General features: G+C 43.2%; 1 protein-coding gene across 1 annotated transcript; it reads right to left on the minus strand.

Annotated features, from left to right (window-relative positions):
- Positions 1 to 2,049: 2,049 nt before the first annotated feature.
- BUB3 (BUB3 mitotic checkpoint protein) lies at positions 2,050 to 16,173 on the minus strand. Its single transcript, XM_069978969.1, has 7 exons — positions 16,064 to 16,173; positions 8,772 to 8,966; positions 8,616 to 8,685; positions 7,058 to 7,209; positions 4,411 to 4,569; positions 2,943 to 3,120; positions 2,050 to 2,768 (listed from the first exon to the last, which is right to left on the minus strand). The coding sequence occupies exons 2-7, from the start codon at positions 8,964 to 8,966 to the stop codon at positions 2,548 to 2,550; spliced, it is 975 nt and encodes a 324-aa protein (XP_069835070.1). The 5' UTR covers positions 16,064 to 16,173; the 3' UTR covers positions 2,050 to 2,547.
- Positions 16,174 to 17,123: the final 950 nt, after the last annotated feature.

Raw genomic sequence — 17,123 nt, forward strand, 5'->3', positions numbered from 1 at the left:
CAGTTTTACTCCGTGTGAACGGACCCTAAGTACTATGGCACTGGGCATGTGCAATGAGGATGTGACTGACCTATATGTGGGGGTTTATATGGCTCCTATGATATGGGTTGATGATTTCTTAACTATTACATATATATGGCATCTGCTAATTTTCATAGCATAGCTATATGTATGTATTCGTAGCATGCCCAGTACTATTGTGTGTACATTGCTTTTGCTATATCCATCTAGGGATCCATTGTGTAGCTTTAATTTACTTCCAACCACACTTAGGGGATCTGTATATTCTTTCAGCTCCTTAATATGGAAATCTTTTATTATTTAAGTATAAATTTGTTTTACAATTTTTGTGTATTTCAATAAAAGAATAGAATTTTGCTTATTTAGACCTGCAAATTTTTGGGGTTAACCCCTTGTAGGTTTATGATTTAGTTGTGTATGCATATGGACTTAACCTATTAGGGCCATATATAGGTGTATAGATATTTTACGAGTATAGATGCATATTTATAAATGAACACTTAAAGGGGTAGTGCGGCGGTAAAGAATTATTCACAGAATAACACACATTACAAAGTTATATAACTTTGTAATGTATGTTCTGTATGTGAATAGCCCCTTCCCCGTGTCCCACCACCCCCACCCATGGGACACGGGGAAGGGGCCGCACTACCCCTTACTACTACGCTGTACTACACCGCTAACAGGTAGGGGCAGGTGAGGAGCTAGTGGTCACATTTAGTATGATGGTTGCAATGCTTTCCATGTCTTCTGTGGACTTGAGAGAGAAGTGTACACATGCACAGCCACCTCTCCTTGAAGGGTTCACCAGAGAAAAATAAATGGCAAAGAGGTGTGAAAGAGTAGACGTCTCATTTCTGGCTGCTCTTATACGCAGATATTTTAATGCGCTAGTTACCGTTTGAGGAAAATGATGAATAGTCAGCTCAAAAGATGGGATCAGCTGATGGGCAGGCGTTGTCCCACTCCGTGTCTGATCACTAACCTTTTACATGGGCCAATTATCAGCTGAATAAGCATTTTATGGTGCGTTTACACAGACAGATTTATCCGACAGATCTTTCAAGCTAAAGCCAGGAACAGACTATAAACAGAGAACAGGTCATATAGGAAAGAATGGCATCTATCCTCCTTTCACATCCATTCCTGGCTTTGGCTTCAAAAATCTGTCCCTGTGTGAACGCACCATTAGCAACACTCATTGCTGATAATCAGCCCCTGTAGAAGGGCCCTTGGGGTTCAAACCCCACAAACTGTTAGAACAAGCTTAGAAAAGCACTCAGCTAAAATCTTCTCTCCCTGCAGATGACAGGCACCATGACAGTGTGGTGCTGTTTTTACAAGTAGCTGTGCGTCTTTTTTTTTTAAACCGCGGTAACCCCATTAAAGCGTACCTTTCATGATGTATGCTGACCCGATTGGTGCGGAATCCATTCTGCCTCTGGAAGTTCAGATATCCATGGATACGACCACGTTGGGTCGGTAGTATGCACAAGCCCCATTCTGATCCAATAAGGCTCATGCACGGAATAGACATGGCATGGATGCCCAATCTATGCCCCTTCCAGGCCCTTATAGGGTTGCCAGTGCTTACACAAAAGAAGCCACCTTGTTTTGTTGATGTGATCACTATGATCACAAGGTTTTCCAAGTACATGTGTGAGAGTTTTAGTGAATCCCAACCTGTAGGCCACAAGTGTCAAACTCACAGCCCTCCAAGCTGTTGCTAAACTACAATTTCCAGCATGCCTGGACAGCCGAAGCTTGATAGGAACTGTAGTATTACAATGGCTGGAGGGCTGCGAGTTTAACGGCTGTAGACTGTCAATTACATACACCAATCCATTTTACCCCACCTCCCGCACGTTTCCATGATCACAGCACCACAAATGTATGGCAGAAGCGAATACCACAATCACCCTTATATTAGGATTCTTTGCCCTAATAACTAAGCCCTCCTTTATCTGCCCACAAATATAATAAAAGGTAATAAGATGCTGAAATGAGCAAAGAAAACACAACACAAGGTTCCAAACGTGTTTCTAGATTTATTGCTTATGCAACAGAGGGGCTTATTTACAACCATAACCCTCAATGTAAAGGAAAGATATGTATTATATACAGACAAAACTGACAAAACTGGAAAAAAACAACATTAAAAGAAAAGGAGATAAAAAAAATGATGACAACAGGAGGGAACATCAATACTGTAACCAGCAAACAGTCAATCTCATAACTGCATTAGAAGGCAAGTCAGTCAGAGGAGTCCTCCAGGTGAAATAATGAAGGGCAAGAAATGCAGAGGAGGTCGACACGCTTCTGTATAAAACAACTGAGCATAATTTTATCTGTCAGACGTCTATCAACTGACGGATATTGAAAGCTTGGGAGGATGTGATAAAATCTCCCCCAGCCCTACAGTCAGCCATACTTATCTCCCCTTAACATCAATAACGCTATTCATGAGGCAAGGGAAAATTAATAAAAAATCTTGGTGCTGGGGGAGGAAAGGCAGGTGAAGCTGCCTCACTTGGGCTTTGTCTCGGCGTCTGTCACTTGGCGTATGAAGATAGCATCTTCGGGGTGTTCAATGTCATCCATTTCGTACATGTAGGAGGCAGCAATTGCCAGAGTGCTGCCGTCGTTGCTGAAGGCCAGGGACGCAATACTTGTAGGGTAGCGGTGGAACTGGCACAGACGCTTCTTGTTGAAAGGATCCCAAATATTAACAAAACCATCTGAGCCACCTGCAGATTGTAAAGAAAGGATATGTTACCACTTTTATATCAGGTCAGTACCATATACAATACAACAACTGTGCAGTAAATTCTATGAACTAGTTACAGAACAGAATAAAAAAAATAAAAAATAACTTTCTACAATTGGCTCGATCACCACTGTCCCGAACAAAGCAAACTTGCCTGTGGCAAAGGTGTTGTGCATGCTATGGAAGGACACTGCATTCACAGGATAGATCTGCTCAATGTTGTTCTCCTTCAGCCGGTGACACTTGAAGGCATATTTCTTCTTCTGGACTTCCAAGCTTGGGTCTAAATACTCAACGGCAACTCTTCCTTCAATAGAGCTTAAAACGTAACCCTACAAAAAAGGCACCATAGGGAGAGTTTGTGAGAAAAATTACACAGACAGGTTAGTAATATCTGCAAAATAGATAGATCTGGGCGACACGTGTGGTCAAATGTTTCACTTCCCAGTTTGCTGCTCTCCACATTTCACTATAGGGGACGGGGGTTCTATTAAGCCTTTAGCAAGAAAGCCAGATATCTGGCGATTCGTCAGGGTCTGGACACAGAGACCCTGCCCAAAAATATATGGACAAGGCACTCCATTAGAAGCACTGCTGTGCATCCTTAGCCATATGTACGGATGAATGGTAGAGGCTGAAGAAATATCTGCAACAAATTTCCCGCGTGTGACTGTACCGTCATAGATCATGAGGTAACACGCGTAAAAGAACTTTTCACACATAGGGTTAACTGTTGGGAAAATCGCAACTTATAGCGAACCAATCACCTAAAAATAAAACGTTATAACACTATTCCAGGTATACCTAGAAAACACTTGTATAGGTTCCAGCGCAGTATGCTAATTGCTTCCATCTTGTCATCTGGGTGTTTCTTTTGGTCTAACTAGTCACGGCCCCGGGGCTGGCTTTCACCGTAATCATGTGATCGTCATCCTGAGACAGGCCTAGTAGTGTATAACCGCATTCAGCGGACATGCACAGTGCGCTTTATGTCCAAAATAACCTTAGACTCAATCTGCAGTCTGAAGCAATTTCAGACATGCGCAGTAAAGCAGAGTTAGGACGCAGCTGTACTAAGCATGTCCGCCAGACGCGGATACGCACTGCTAGGCCCTACTCAGGATGATGATCGCATGAGAGGGCTGGGATTCACGCCCATAGAGGCCAGCCCCAGGGCCGTGACCAGTTGTACCAAAAGAAACACCCAGATAACAGCATGTGACTCAATTTAAGTCAGTTTTTTTTGTATAACTGGCAGGCAACCAGGCTATAAACATACAATTGTAAAGTGTGTTATGGGAAGTATCACAGTGGATTAATAAAGTTATAACTTTTTTTTTTTTTAGGCGATTGGTTCCCTTTAACCGCTTCATAAATAGGCATGTTTACTTTGGTATGCAAATCGACAAGTCAAAGTGTGAGTTTATTACATTGAATAGCCCTACCCAAATTCCATTTCGCCTATAGTGGCACTAGGATTCCTATTTTATGAGCCTTCCTTATATCTTCCCAAATAACATTAGAAAGTTGATTATTGGTGGTTACTTGTTTACCAAACATTCCTTCAAGAACTAGAAGGGAAAGTGATTGTGTTAATCCGTCAGATGATCTCCCCTTATTACCTGCTTGTTGGGGAATGCTCGGATGCATCGGGTCTGGTACTTCAGACTAGATTCTCGTCTCTGTTGCACATAGCCCATGTTCCGGAGATCCCATACCAACACTCTTCTACCAGCGGTACCCACAATCAGCCTGTCTCCTGACACGGACAGAGTGTACACCTATGGAAGAAAAGACAGACACTTAAAGCAAACCTGTTTGAGAAAAAGAGAAAAAAAAAAACTGAAAACATTTGACAAAGGCATTTATGGTAAACTCAGAGTCTTAATATTAGGAATCACAAAAACCATCATACAGAGGGAAGTTACTTTAATAGACAGCAGCAACCATTTAACTGAGCTGTGGATTTAAAAAAAAAAAAAAAAAAAAAAAAAACCACACCCTAAGGGCGGCATGACATTGGTCTAAGGACTGCAGCTCCAGAGAAATATATGGGGCAGAGGGGCTGTATACACAGAACGTCAACATCTCTTATAATTAAAGTTCCCAAAATAAGATAAATGAATCTGGAAACGGCGACAGGGAGGTCACAGCTTTGTAAATTAAAGGTTCGTCCATCCATAACATCAAAACCTAGAAGTCCCACAGCATCGCAAGCTTTGATAAAAAAAAAAGCAGCAAAACATTTTTTGCAGTCATCAATTCACACTACAGTGTTCAGGCCTGGGAGCTGCGTTTACAGAGGAAAGTCAATTACTGAACTTGTCAAAAGTTTCAGCATCCATCCAGGGTGCACGGCAGAGCTGGTATATTATAGACGGGGGCTACCAGCGACTAACGTGCTCCTGTCTCTATAGTCTCACTGATGGGGGGAGAGGATTAAGAAAATATTGGAACGAAAAGTAAAAAGCTGCTGAAGTACAGTAACAATGCAGAAATACAGACATCCTATAATACAGTGAATATACTGCGTAGATATACACCATCATTCAACTATCAGTATATCGGAATATTGAAAGATACAAGACAGCACATTAACAGTTCATTAAAACGTTTACTACTCCACATTGCAATCTTTAAATGGTCAAAATATTTGCACTACTGTTCTGACACAGCATTTCAGTACGGTAGTGCAAATTTTTAAACAGTTTTGGATCTCCCGGCATCATAATGAGTCATGGAGTTCTGAGGTGCACGGACAGTGTAATGCAGACGTGTGAATCCCCCGTTAGCCCTAAGGAGTCAAGTGAGGCCATTTTTCCAACCTATATGCTGTTATAGATTCATGTACTGTTAATGTGGCTTCTAGGTGACGATTGTATCTTCCAAGTTACCTCTCCTGTCCTCCCTATATGCATAAATGTATTGAACATTCCTACATTCTCTATGTGGACGCAACTAGACAGCCCTGGAGGCAGTTTATCTCTCCGAGAACAAAAGGGGTCAGGCAGTGAAAATCCATCATGCCCGACACCTCAAATTTATGAAGTTCTGCATCTGAATCCCGCTACTTGCCTCCATATAAAATGGGAGGAATACAGACATCCATGTACAGATGGAATAATGCAGCTCTGTTCATATGCATGTAAAGTGTAGGTGGCTGGACTATTACACGTAGTAAGCATTTTTGCTGCCATATCCATATACAAGCTGGAATGTTACAGAGAAGCTTTCCACACATACAAATACACTACAGCACAATGAAAGGTTCAGAGCATGCTATACCAGTGGGTGAACAGCAGGAAAATTATAAATGAATGTGGCGGCCCTAGCCACTTTACACTAATGCCACAGGTACGTCTGCTGCCACCATTACCAAGACATACAGCGGCCAAAGTACACGTGCTGGAAGAGGGGGCAAGAATGAACAGTTCTAATGAAACAATCTCGCCGGGAATGCTAAATCTTCTTTACAAACTGGTGTCACACCTGGATTGGAAGTAGTCTTTCTAGCCACCAGTTCCATCAATCACCCCAAACCATCGTGTCAAGCCGCCGAGTGGGTGGACACATTTATCAGGAAAATGAAAGAAAGGAAAAAAGTAAAAGAAAAAAAAAAAAAAAAACAACACAGGAATGAAGAAACCTGACATGCCGTGCTGTCTGAGCCAATAGGTAGGCGGTTTCCCAGTGGCCGTCTATTATGTGCTGTCCTGTCAGCTATTCATCACCGGCTTTTACTAGCCACATACACCCATAAATCAAACCAAGAAACAATGCAATTATTCTGCTCCGCACAAAGGTCTCGCCAGAAGTAGATTCAGTCGTGATGGGGTAAAAATGACGGCCATTTAGATGGAGTGCAGGCCCCGTAATGATGGCTCCAAACTGGCCAGTATATTTAAGAGGAAGCACAGGCACAGAAGTGCTGTGTTGATTTAGTGGAAGGAAAAGCTTTCCTGCTTCATCTTGACACAGTAACTTAGCGGAAAATATGAAGGAGAAAAGGATGTAATAACTTAAATGCTCGCGCTATAATCTTATGTGAGGTCTGCGGGAGAAACAATTGGTTTTAGCCGAACACTGAACTTACGCTTCACAAATACCGAAATATGATGGAGGGAAGGTGGCAATGTGGCAGAACACAACAAATAAGTTAACGAAATGGATAAAGTGGCGTAACGTTACAAAAGAAAAAAAAACACTGCAACAGTGACAGCTATAAAATCCAATATGTAGAAAGATTTTTTTTTAAATGAGAAAGCAAACCTTATCAGGCTGGGAAAAGGTTCCGGCATTACAAGGCGTCCGCGGATCCCATAATTTCACCGTCTGGTCCCAACTACCCGTCACCATAACATTCACCTCAGGGCAGAATTCTACACATCTAATGGGAGCATCATGACTCCCAACCAACGTTTCTGCAAAATAAACATGACCAAAAAAAAAAAAATCAATAAAGCCTTAGGGCCATGAAATGTTACTTTATAAATACCTCATACAGAATGTCAAAGGGAGAATTAAAACATACTCTATCATACATGAAGTCCATGCCACATACCGGCCATCTCTATACACAACCGTACAAACAATTTTGTAGGGAAGTGAAGGTGAAAGGCTGCGGTGGTTAACACACTGCCACTTTCATTCACATTAATGGCACAGGTGATCCATTGGTTTAATAGCCTTACTGCTGTACTTGTAAGCTGTAATGTATACTTTGTTACTTGAAAATACTTCCAAACCCATATTACAGAGTTACTGAACAGGTATATACACCGATGTACCTCAGAATACAAATGCAAATATTACAACCTCTTGTAATAAGGGCCTGGGTGCTGGGTCCTGGTTATGCTCATGGATCAGAATTATATGATACATGGGGTGGATAACACCGACAGGTTCTCTCTGTATAATAATGTACGATTAATAATGAAATACTGCAGTATTTCATAAAAACCATAGCTATAAAGCGGTCAGGGAATGAGGCTCCAAGGCATCAAGGGGGGGTCCCCAGCAACTTCTCTATATCCAATTAGCGAGAGATCAATTAAACCACACCCCTTATGATGTATGCTAAACCGATCGGTGTGCAGTCCATTCTGCCTCCGAAGTTCAGGTATTCAAGCCGTATCCAATCCACGCACAAGCCCTATTGGATCAAAATAAGGCTTGTGCACGGTACTGACCCAGAGTGGACATATCCATAGATACCCGAATTTCCAGAGGCAGAATGGATTGCACACCAATGGGTTCAGTGTACATCATGACAGGCATGCCGTAATTGGGTTACTGAAGATTGCCTCTCATCAGTGTGGAGCAGGACCCTGGCTAGGTGGGAGCAATGCCTAGTAGAGCTATAAGAGAAACAGATCGCTGATCTCAGGGAGACCAGCCAAACGATAACACTGCCAGCTGCTAGTGAAATCCTAGGTGCATTGCCCCCCTAGGAAACATGAATATGCAAAAGAAGAGCCCGTGGAGCCTCATTGAAGAGTCTCGAAACACAGGACTAGCCAGATATCCCTGTACAGAATATCACGGTACAGAGTAAGTCTCTTAGTAGTTCATACTGCCTGTTGTTCAGGCAGCATTACACCGCTTACAGGGTTCCCATTGAATTCCATTTCTGTTGCCATGCAGGTTCATATTATTAGATGGCTCAATAAACTAAAAACTATCTCCTGCAGAAATTACATTCATGAAACAATCGGCTGACCACTCCACTTTGTGCAGTCAAGAAATACTTTGGAACAAACTAAAGTGATGTGGAAATAACCAACACAAGCTTAATAAAACATTTCCTCCTGTTGATGTTCACACCTACCTCCATCTGTATTCAGGTCATGCATCTTTAGCTGACGATCCAGACCTCCACTCCAGGCGTGTGTGGGATCCTAAAATACAAGGTAAAACACACTAAGTGCCAGTCAACAGGTCAAACACGTGTTATATGATGAGCCTAGAAACAGCTAATACATACATAAAAAGCACAGTCAAGGACAGGACCAGCATGCTGGTACTTCAGTCTCATTGTGTTTGCAGGAACATCATAGAGGCGGACAGAAGAGTCCCAAGAAGAAACCAGTAAGAACTGGGAAGTGTTTGGACTGAACTTGACTGCAGATATTCCATCCTCGGGGGCTTGATTTAGCTTAAACTCATTGGAGCCAGTCATCTGAAATATTAAAAATAGAAAGTTTTAACCAGGGAAACATTTAACACAACATATTCCAAACTGCTGCACAAGCTACTGAATCCACTGATTTTAAAGGCATATTACATCTTCTAAAGTGATGACCTATCGCTGGGAAATGCATCATTTTATGACCTAAAGGTTAAAAGGGGGAACTCATCTGGTCCACTTATGCCATAAATGTCCCTTAAACGCAGGCCCGACCTATGAGGCCCGCGCCTATCTTGTCATGACAGGTACTCATCATTCACTGGGTCAGCTGACATCACCTCCTGCATTTGGTCTCTTTTTTTGTCGTTACTAAAGACCAAATGGCCTTAGTGGCGGAGCCTTGATTGCAGCTTTCCAGTAAGTGAGACACCTAGTGGCCAAAAGTACAGAACTGTATTTTGTATAGAAGAGACAAAAACTAAAGTAAATTACAAAGATTTAGTATATTGCCTCCCCTGCTGATTTAACATTTATTGGTAATGACAGCACCCACTTAAGATCCTGGGCTCCCCAGTCCCCTCTAGCCTGTTTGTGGCCACAAACAGGTAAGAGTGGGCTGGGGAGCCCTCGATCTTGGGGATTGCTGCGGATCCCACAGGTGGGGCCTGCATTTAGGGGGTACTTATAACAATCTGTGGATATACCATGTGTCCCAGATGGACATAGCACTAATGAACTATAGCACTGCAGTATTTCACTGTTTTTCTCTGTTTACCAACGGTGCGATAGGCCAAGTGGACCAGGAACTGCAGCAGGGCCTGTGCACATGAGAATCAGACTACAGCTGTTGGCTGTAGTAGTCTATGGAGAAGGGAGGGGGGAGGAGGAGGGAGCAGCAGTAACAAAGAACTAGGCATAGACGGGCAGAGGCTGCGGCAGACATAAGACGACACAACTAAATTGTAGTTAGCGGTGAATCCGCAATGAAATCTGCATGCTTGAACCCTACACATTGTAGGAATGAAGTGAACATGACATGCTCATTTCACATATTCATCATTCCTATTGTTCTTGGCAAGATAAACCACCTCCAATAGTGTCTGGCAGCAATTCCCTAGTCAGAAAACATGTACACTTAACTGAGCCAAGCACGCACGACTATGTGGGAATCATAACAGGTAAAGGAGTAATCTGCAAGACTGCCAGCTTTAGCCACACACGCCATCATTAGAGATAACCCAACAAAAGACAAAATCCTAATTTCCAAAACCCAAAGTTCCTCTGTACAGATGAGAAGACATTAGACTGATGGACGGCCATACAATAATACAGTTTGATCAGCAGATTGCTCCTCTGAAAGATGCAAGTAATCATTGTGAATCCTGGTAATGGGGCCTGCTCTGGTGGCAACTATATTAATAACCGAGCAGGAATGTCTTCCCTGTAACGAGATCTGTCACTAATTACTAAGGATTTTAACCTCCTAAATTACCAGAAACTAAGATTGGTTTAAACAAGACATATGTCTTTAATAAGCCCAGGCCTCTATGAAGCCTCTAATACAATAAAAAAGGCCCACTAACCAACTCATTTCCTCTCGGATCAATAAAGTAATTATATACTACAGACGCTTAAATAAAAATATGCCAGTGGCTTCAAGCAAATTTAATTTCACAGATTCTCCTCCACAGAACAGCCTGCGTGCACGGGGCCTGGTCCAGGGATCTGCGGATAATTGTCCTGTACAGCCGCACAGCCTGATTACATCAAAGGCTTCAGAGAAGTCACCATCTATACACAGGTGCACAGGAGATGCCACCATCTACCAAACAGCGCGAGCCATGCGGCAAAACAACAAAGTACACCCATTACAATCATCTGCAAGATATAGATCATGAATAGCCTCCTGTAAAGTCGTACCAGGGGCATACATAACACTGGATTAAGAAAAAGGGGGGGACTACAGAATATAAATATCAAACTGTAATTTTGGTGGAACAAGTTTACTTTGTGAGAAAATGTCTTTATAATTTACTTGAAGGGGACCCATGGCCCCCAAAGAATTGCTAGTTTTAGTTAACCCTTTAATTTCCAATCTGGAGCTTCTATTCCTATAGCTGGGTTGTGTTCTCCCTCTTAGTACTGGAAATATATGATCAATCCAAGATGTTCCAGAGCTGCTGTTCCATAGAGAATACAAAGATGTACTAAAATCAGGGAGTGGAGGATCCTCAGGCCATCTATTGAAGAAGTTATCCCCAGCTCTCCATAGGGTGACTGCGGGGGAGTAGAGACCCCAGTCTCGCATTAGGGCCCTATTCCAGGGGATGATTATCGTTCGCATAATCGTTAACGATAAACGATCTCAAACGACCACTATTGCGAAAGACCTAAAATCGTTCACCCATTTACACGTTACTTATGATCGTTCTTGCAGTTGTCTTGTCGTCGCTACTGCGAACGATTTGCCAACGAGCAACGATTTCTCATTCATCGTTTGTTAACTGCTTTTCAACCGAACAATTATTGCTTTGTTGCGAACGATTTACCGATTATCTGAACGATAATCGTCCCGTGGAATAGGGCCCTTGGACTAGACTCCCCTCAATCTCCTCTATGGGAGTTGCCGAAAAGAGATGTACGCCATTTCTGTGGCTCCCATATAAATAGAACTGATAACACATGGGCCCCTCTAACAAAAGCCTGTGACCCCATTCTCAAGATTGTAGAGGACTTCAGTGGTCAGAAGCCCTGATATCTGCTAGGATAATACCCAAGAGGGGAATACCTCTTTAAAGGCAAGTTTATATCCAGGTCAGCAATATAAAGAGAAAATGACTTGTACTGTGCTTAGTTGTAATCCCCCCTCGCCCCCAAGTACTAAGGTCATGTTTAAAATCGTGACACACTCGCCAAGGCTGACCCACAACCCAATTCCCAACTTCCATTTTCCACCTCTTGCACAGACTACATAAAGCTATATATGTCATATAGTTACTCTATAATCCAAACCTCTAGGGATGTATCTACACAGACATAATTTGTTCCTGTATTACATCAGGTTTTTAGGGATCATGATACAAAGCTATTGTCACCCTATGAAGCTATTCACATGGGGGATAAGATACAAGCGTACTTTAATAACACATCATGTGCTACTTTTATCTGTTCCGCTGATGGAAAACAACTACTGATAACGTATGGAGAAGGAAGAAAATATGGATGCAATTTTATGTGGTCAGGAAAATGTGGCCAAGATCTGGTAAACTTGTGAATTTCAATGTAGATTCGTTCAGTGAATTTATTGGACAGATTCCACATACAAATGATTGGTCCCTTTTCCCTGCAGTTAAAAGTTACAGGAGTAAAAAAAAACTCCAATATACTGGTGCCAGAAAGTTATATAGATTTGTAAATTACTTCTATCTAAAAATCTTCCAGTACTTATCAGCTGCTGTATGTCCTGCTGGAAGTGGTGTATCCTCTCCAGTCTGACAGTGCTCTATGCTGCCACCTCTGTCCATGACAGGTACTGTCCAGAGCAGTAGCAAATCCCTGATAGAGAACCCTCTCATTGTCTTCTCCTGTTTTTCCACCAGTAGACACTTCAATGTTTTTTTTTAGTCATACTTATATTTCAATGTTTTTTATGATCTTTCTTCAAACTGTTGACTCTAGTTATGTGGTATTTGTTGCCAATGTACCAGCTGTAGGACGGTTTGATTACTCTCTACATGTATGTATACTTCTTTTACCTACATTCATGCTTGTCATACGTGACATTTATGCTTAAAAACTTTTCAATAAAAAGACTGAAATAGAAAACCTCTCCTGCTCTGGACAGTTCCTGACATGGACATAGGTGGTAGCAGAGAGGACTGTGTCAGACTGGAAAGAATATACTACTTCTTGCAGGGCATACAGGTGGCAAACTAGGACCTTTGACGTCCCGCTGAATCGGACAGGTTTGTTTGTATTGGCTCCTGAACCCAGAAAAGTGAAAACCATAAACGTAGACGTGAACACATCCAAAGCTGGATTCTCATACCATCTACGCTGTGTAATCACTATACATCAGCAGTTCTGGGGGGGAAACTGCCTTGTAAACAGTCCACAAGTGGACTACGTTTGGTCCCTTAAAGTCAATGGGCCTGCCACTATGTACGTTGGCATACCTTTTGCCAGTATCATTATGTATACACATACAGCCCAACCATCAAGTAACTACAGCCTACAGTTTGGAAGATAATACATTGTTAAAGGGGTTATCCAGTGCTACAAAAACACGGTCACTTTCTTTCAGAGACAACACGATTCTTGTCTCCAGTGGAGACAAGAGTGGGGCTGTCTCTGAGACAAAGTGGACAAAGTGGTTTTTGTAGCGCTGGATAACCGCTTTAACAACATTTCTTGCTCTTATAAGGTGAACTTTGGGCCCCATCTAAAAATCTGATAGGGCAGGAGACAGAACATGAACAATCTATACTGTGCCCCACAGCACAGTGTGCCCCACAGCAGGAAGCCAGAGGAAACTGGAGACCAGTCAGCGAGCTGGTGGAGGGTGTGTATAAATTAAGTATACTTTGTTATGTTCACCCGGACCCATGCATGATTTTTACATGGGGCCCAAAGTTCTCCTTGAGGGTATGTGCACACTTCAGAACCTGCACGGATAACTTCCAGTGGATTCTGTCGCTCGTTTCAAAATGTTTGGGGTGCAGGGCTAGACAAGTTGTGGATTGTAAAAAAGAAACAGCACGGATCCTGGAAGATGCAAATTCATTGGCTTATTCTGACTTCACCATCAATGCACACATGAACCCTAGGCGCTTTACTAGCGGATGGGGTTCATGTGCACATTGATGGTGAAGTCAAAATAAACCAATGAATTTGCATCTTCTACAAGTGCTGGATCCGTGCTTGTTCTTTCTTTGATGTTCTCTCACGCCATTGGAGTGAATGATCCGAGCAGACTTGAAGACGCAGGAATGGTGAACTGGTCTTTCTACATTTTATAGACTAAGTTGTGGATTGTCACTACTTATAGATGATATTATTGATGGAACTAGACACAAGGATTCATTTCATTGAATGATTTAGAAACCAAACCATTCTTCAGACTGTATTAGCTTTACTGAAAAATAATATCGTCAGAAATCTCAGGTTTCCTCTCCAGTCACACAGTACGGCCATGTGACCTGCGGACAACTCTAATATCACAGTGCGGGTCTGGTCAGGTGGTCCACAGGAACTGATAGCAGAGGAAACATAATTTGTAGCTACACATAATCCGGCTCCATAAGGGTCTTCAGACATGTAGATGGCTCAGACAACAGCCGGCTTAAAAAAATCCAGTCTATCATACTTTACCCTTTGCAAAGAAAAATAAATGTATATATATTTACTAAAGGTTTACTGTGCAGCTCCCCGAGCATACCAGCCGCTTCTGGGGAAAAAGGGGTTTTATTGTGACACGCAAAACCGGGAGAGGGGTGGCAACTAGTCATCTGGGCAGAAAGCCGTCTGTAAATAGTCACGGCTTTCTGCCTGTCAGCGTGAACTGCAGGGATGATTGACAGGCAAAGAGACAAGACTAGTTGCTGCCCCCCTCCCAGTTCCATGCCCCATAACAAAAACACCTTTTCCCCCCCATGTAAAGCTACCACTGCAGATGTGGCTGGTATACAGGGGGAGCTGCACAGAAGATCTGTAGGATACAGCTGGGAGACATCAGTACAATCATACCAATTGGTTCCCTTTAAGGGTCCATTTACACAAAAAGATTATCAAACAGGTTATGTGCCAAAGATTTGAAGCCAAAGCCAGGAATGGATTTGAAAAGAGAAATCTCAGGCTTTCCTCTATGACCTGATCTGTTTATAGTCTGTTTCTGGCTTTGGCTTCAAATCTTTGGCAGAAAATCTGTCAGATAATCTTTCTGTGTAAATGGACCCTAAGCCAGGGGTAGGGAACCTTGGCTCTCCGGCTGTTGCAAAACTACAACTCCCATCAAGCCTGGAAAGCTAAAGCTTTAGCGGTCCATGCATTATGGGAGTTGTAGTTTTGCAACATCTGGAGAGCCAAGGTTCCCTACCCCCTGGCTTACAGAGAATTTAGGAAAAGTGTCCGGGTTCAGCCACGTCACAAACCCAAATGCTCGACATTCAGCTCCCAGCGTGTGGAGAACTTAGATGCCGCCCTATAGGGAGTCCTGGAAAACAGATACAGCTACAGGTTGTATCTAGGTTCGCTTTAGGGTGCCCTCACACACACCGGATCCGCAGCGGATTTCACGCTGCAAAGTTGCAGCGAAATCCGCTGCGGACCCAGTGCCCGTTCATCCTATTGAGAATACATACTCGGACTGACATCCCGCTGTGTGTATGTAAGTCAACCCCCGGCATCCAGAGCATACATTACCTCCTCCGCGCTCCGCCTTGCTTCGGAGGTTCCCGACGTCTGCTCATCCCACACAGCCAATCAGTGTGCTGCCCCACCACAGCCACTGATTGGCTGAGCGGAACGTCCAGCCTAGGACCCCGAAGCAAGCCAGGTCGCAGAGCAGGTAATGAATGCTCCGGACACTGGGGGTTAACTTACATACACACAGCGGCAGTGTATTCCGCAGCGTGTAATCCGCTAGGGATCCGGTGTGTGAAGGCAACCTAATACTATCTCCCTCTGAAGAATAAAACCTGCAATCTGGTTGGTTGCTACGGGCAACTGCTCCGCTGCTCTTTTGCACATCTCCCCATAGCGACCAATCACAGCACAGCTTTTATATCATATCCTACTCTTGAAAAGTGAGAACTACACTATGATTGGTTGCTAGGGGCAACACAGATTCATAAAGCTGTCCTCTGAGCAGTGTCCACCATACTGTGACAAAAAGGAGCAATACTTATGCATTCACCACACTGTGGCTTTCCAGCTGCCGCACTCTCAGTCAGGGCATGCTGGGAGTGGTAGTTCTGCAACAGCAGGAGAGCTATTGGTTACTGGGGTAAGTCCTGTACAATGAGTGGTAAAGCAGAGGCTACATAACCGCACACATGCCGGACAGAAGCCGCACACAGAGCAGCCAGCCCCCGCTCTCTCCACCACACAGTCCCCCGTCCTCAGCCCCCGCTTCCCCCGTCACCACTCACCGTGTCCTTTCTATCTATTCCGACTACTCTTCCTCGTCTTCGCTTCAAACCGCCACCATTCACTCACTTCAGTGACCACGCAAGAACGAGCTTCCCGATAGGCCGGTTTGAAAAAGCGTCTTGGCCGCTCATTGGTTAACAGGCGGATTCCGACAGGAAATGAACGCAGACGGTACCGGAAGTGCCGTTACGTCATGGGCTGGCTGTCAGATCTCTAGGAAACGTGACTTTCCGCCATGTTGTGGATGTCAGAGAGTTTTAAAGCAGTGTATTGATGATCGTATAGAAAGATGTTGTAAACGTTGGCGATTCAGAATACACAACGCAGAGCTTTGCACCCAGCCTCTTCTCAGATTTAAATGGCTGATAATATAGAGTAGTAGATTACATTATATAGCACCAGTGGATCAGATATATTTCACATTGAGTATTCCTTTACATTAGAAGCCATCATGGCTGCTCACCTCCTATAACCATGTATCTATCCATCTGGCATAGTCTATGTTCACACAACGTCAAAAAAGGAGAAATGGCGGACGATTTTAATATTTTTTTTAAAATTTTTGACTGCAACGGCAATGCATTGAAGTCAATGGAAAGGCGGACGTCCAATGCACACGATGTATTAAATAATGGACGTTTTTACAGCGGACATCAAATAATGATCATGATCATTATTTTCGGACGTCTTTTGCAAACAGCGGACATTTTTTAATACTTGTCGCTCAGTTTTTCTTTTGTCACCGTTCTTTCTCACTTTTTACTATTAAATTCAATGGACTTTTCAATTAAGCCGCATCCAAAGGACAATTGCCAGGGAGGCCAGACAGCTAAATGACGTCCGTTATTTCAGACTCAAACTGACGGACGTAATTTTAAATGGAGCTGAAAAACCGTTGTGAGAACATAGCCATACTTGGTATTCTGCAAACATGGTGTCTGACCTGGCAAAATGATGCCAGCTATGCCGGATGGTCCATAGGTCCAGTGCCATGTCCCAATTTAACTTCCAGGATCCATCTTGTATCTGGCATTCCCATCCAGGACTTGGGACGTAAGT

Source organism: Dendropsophus ebraccatus, chromosome 8, assembly GCF_027789765.1.
Source record: "Dendropsophus ebraccatus isolate aDenEbr1 chromosome 8, aDenEbr1.pat, whole genome shotgun sequence".
NCBI lineage: Eukaryota > Metazoa > Chordata > Amphibia > Anura > Hylidae > Dendropsophus > Dendropsophus ebraccatus.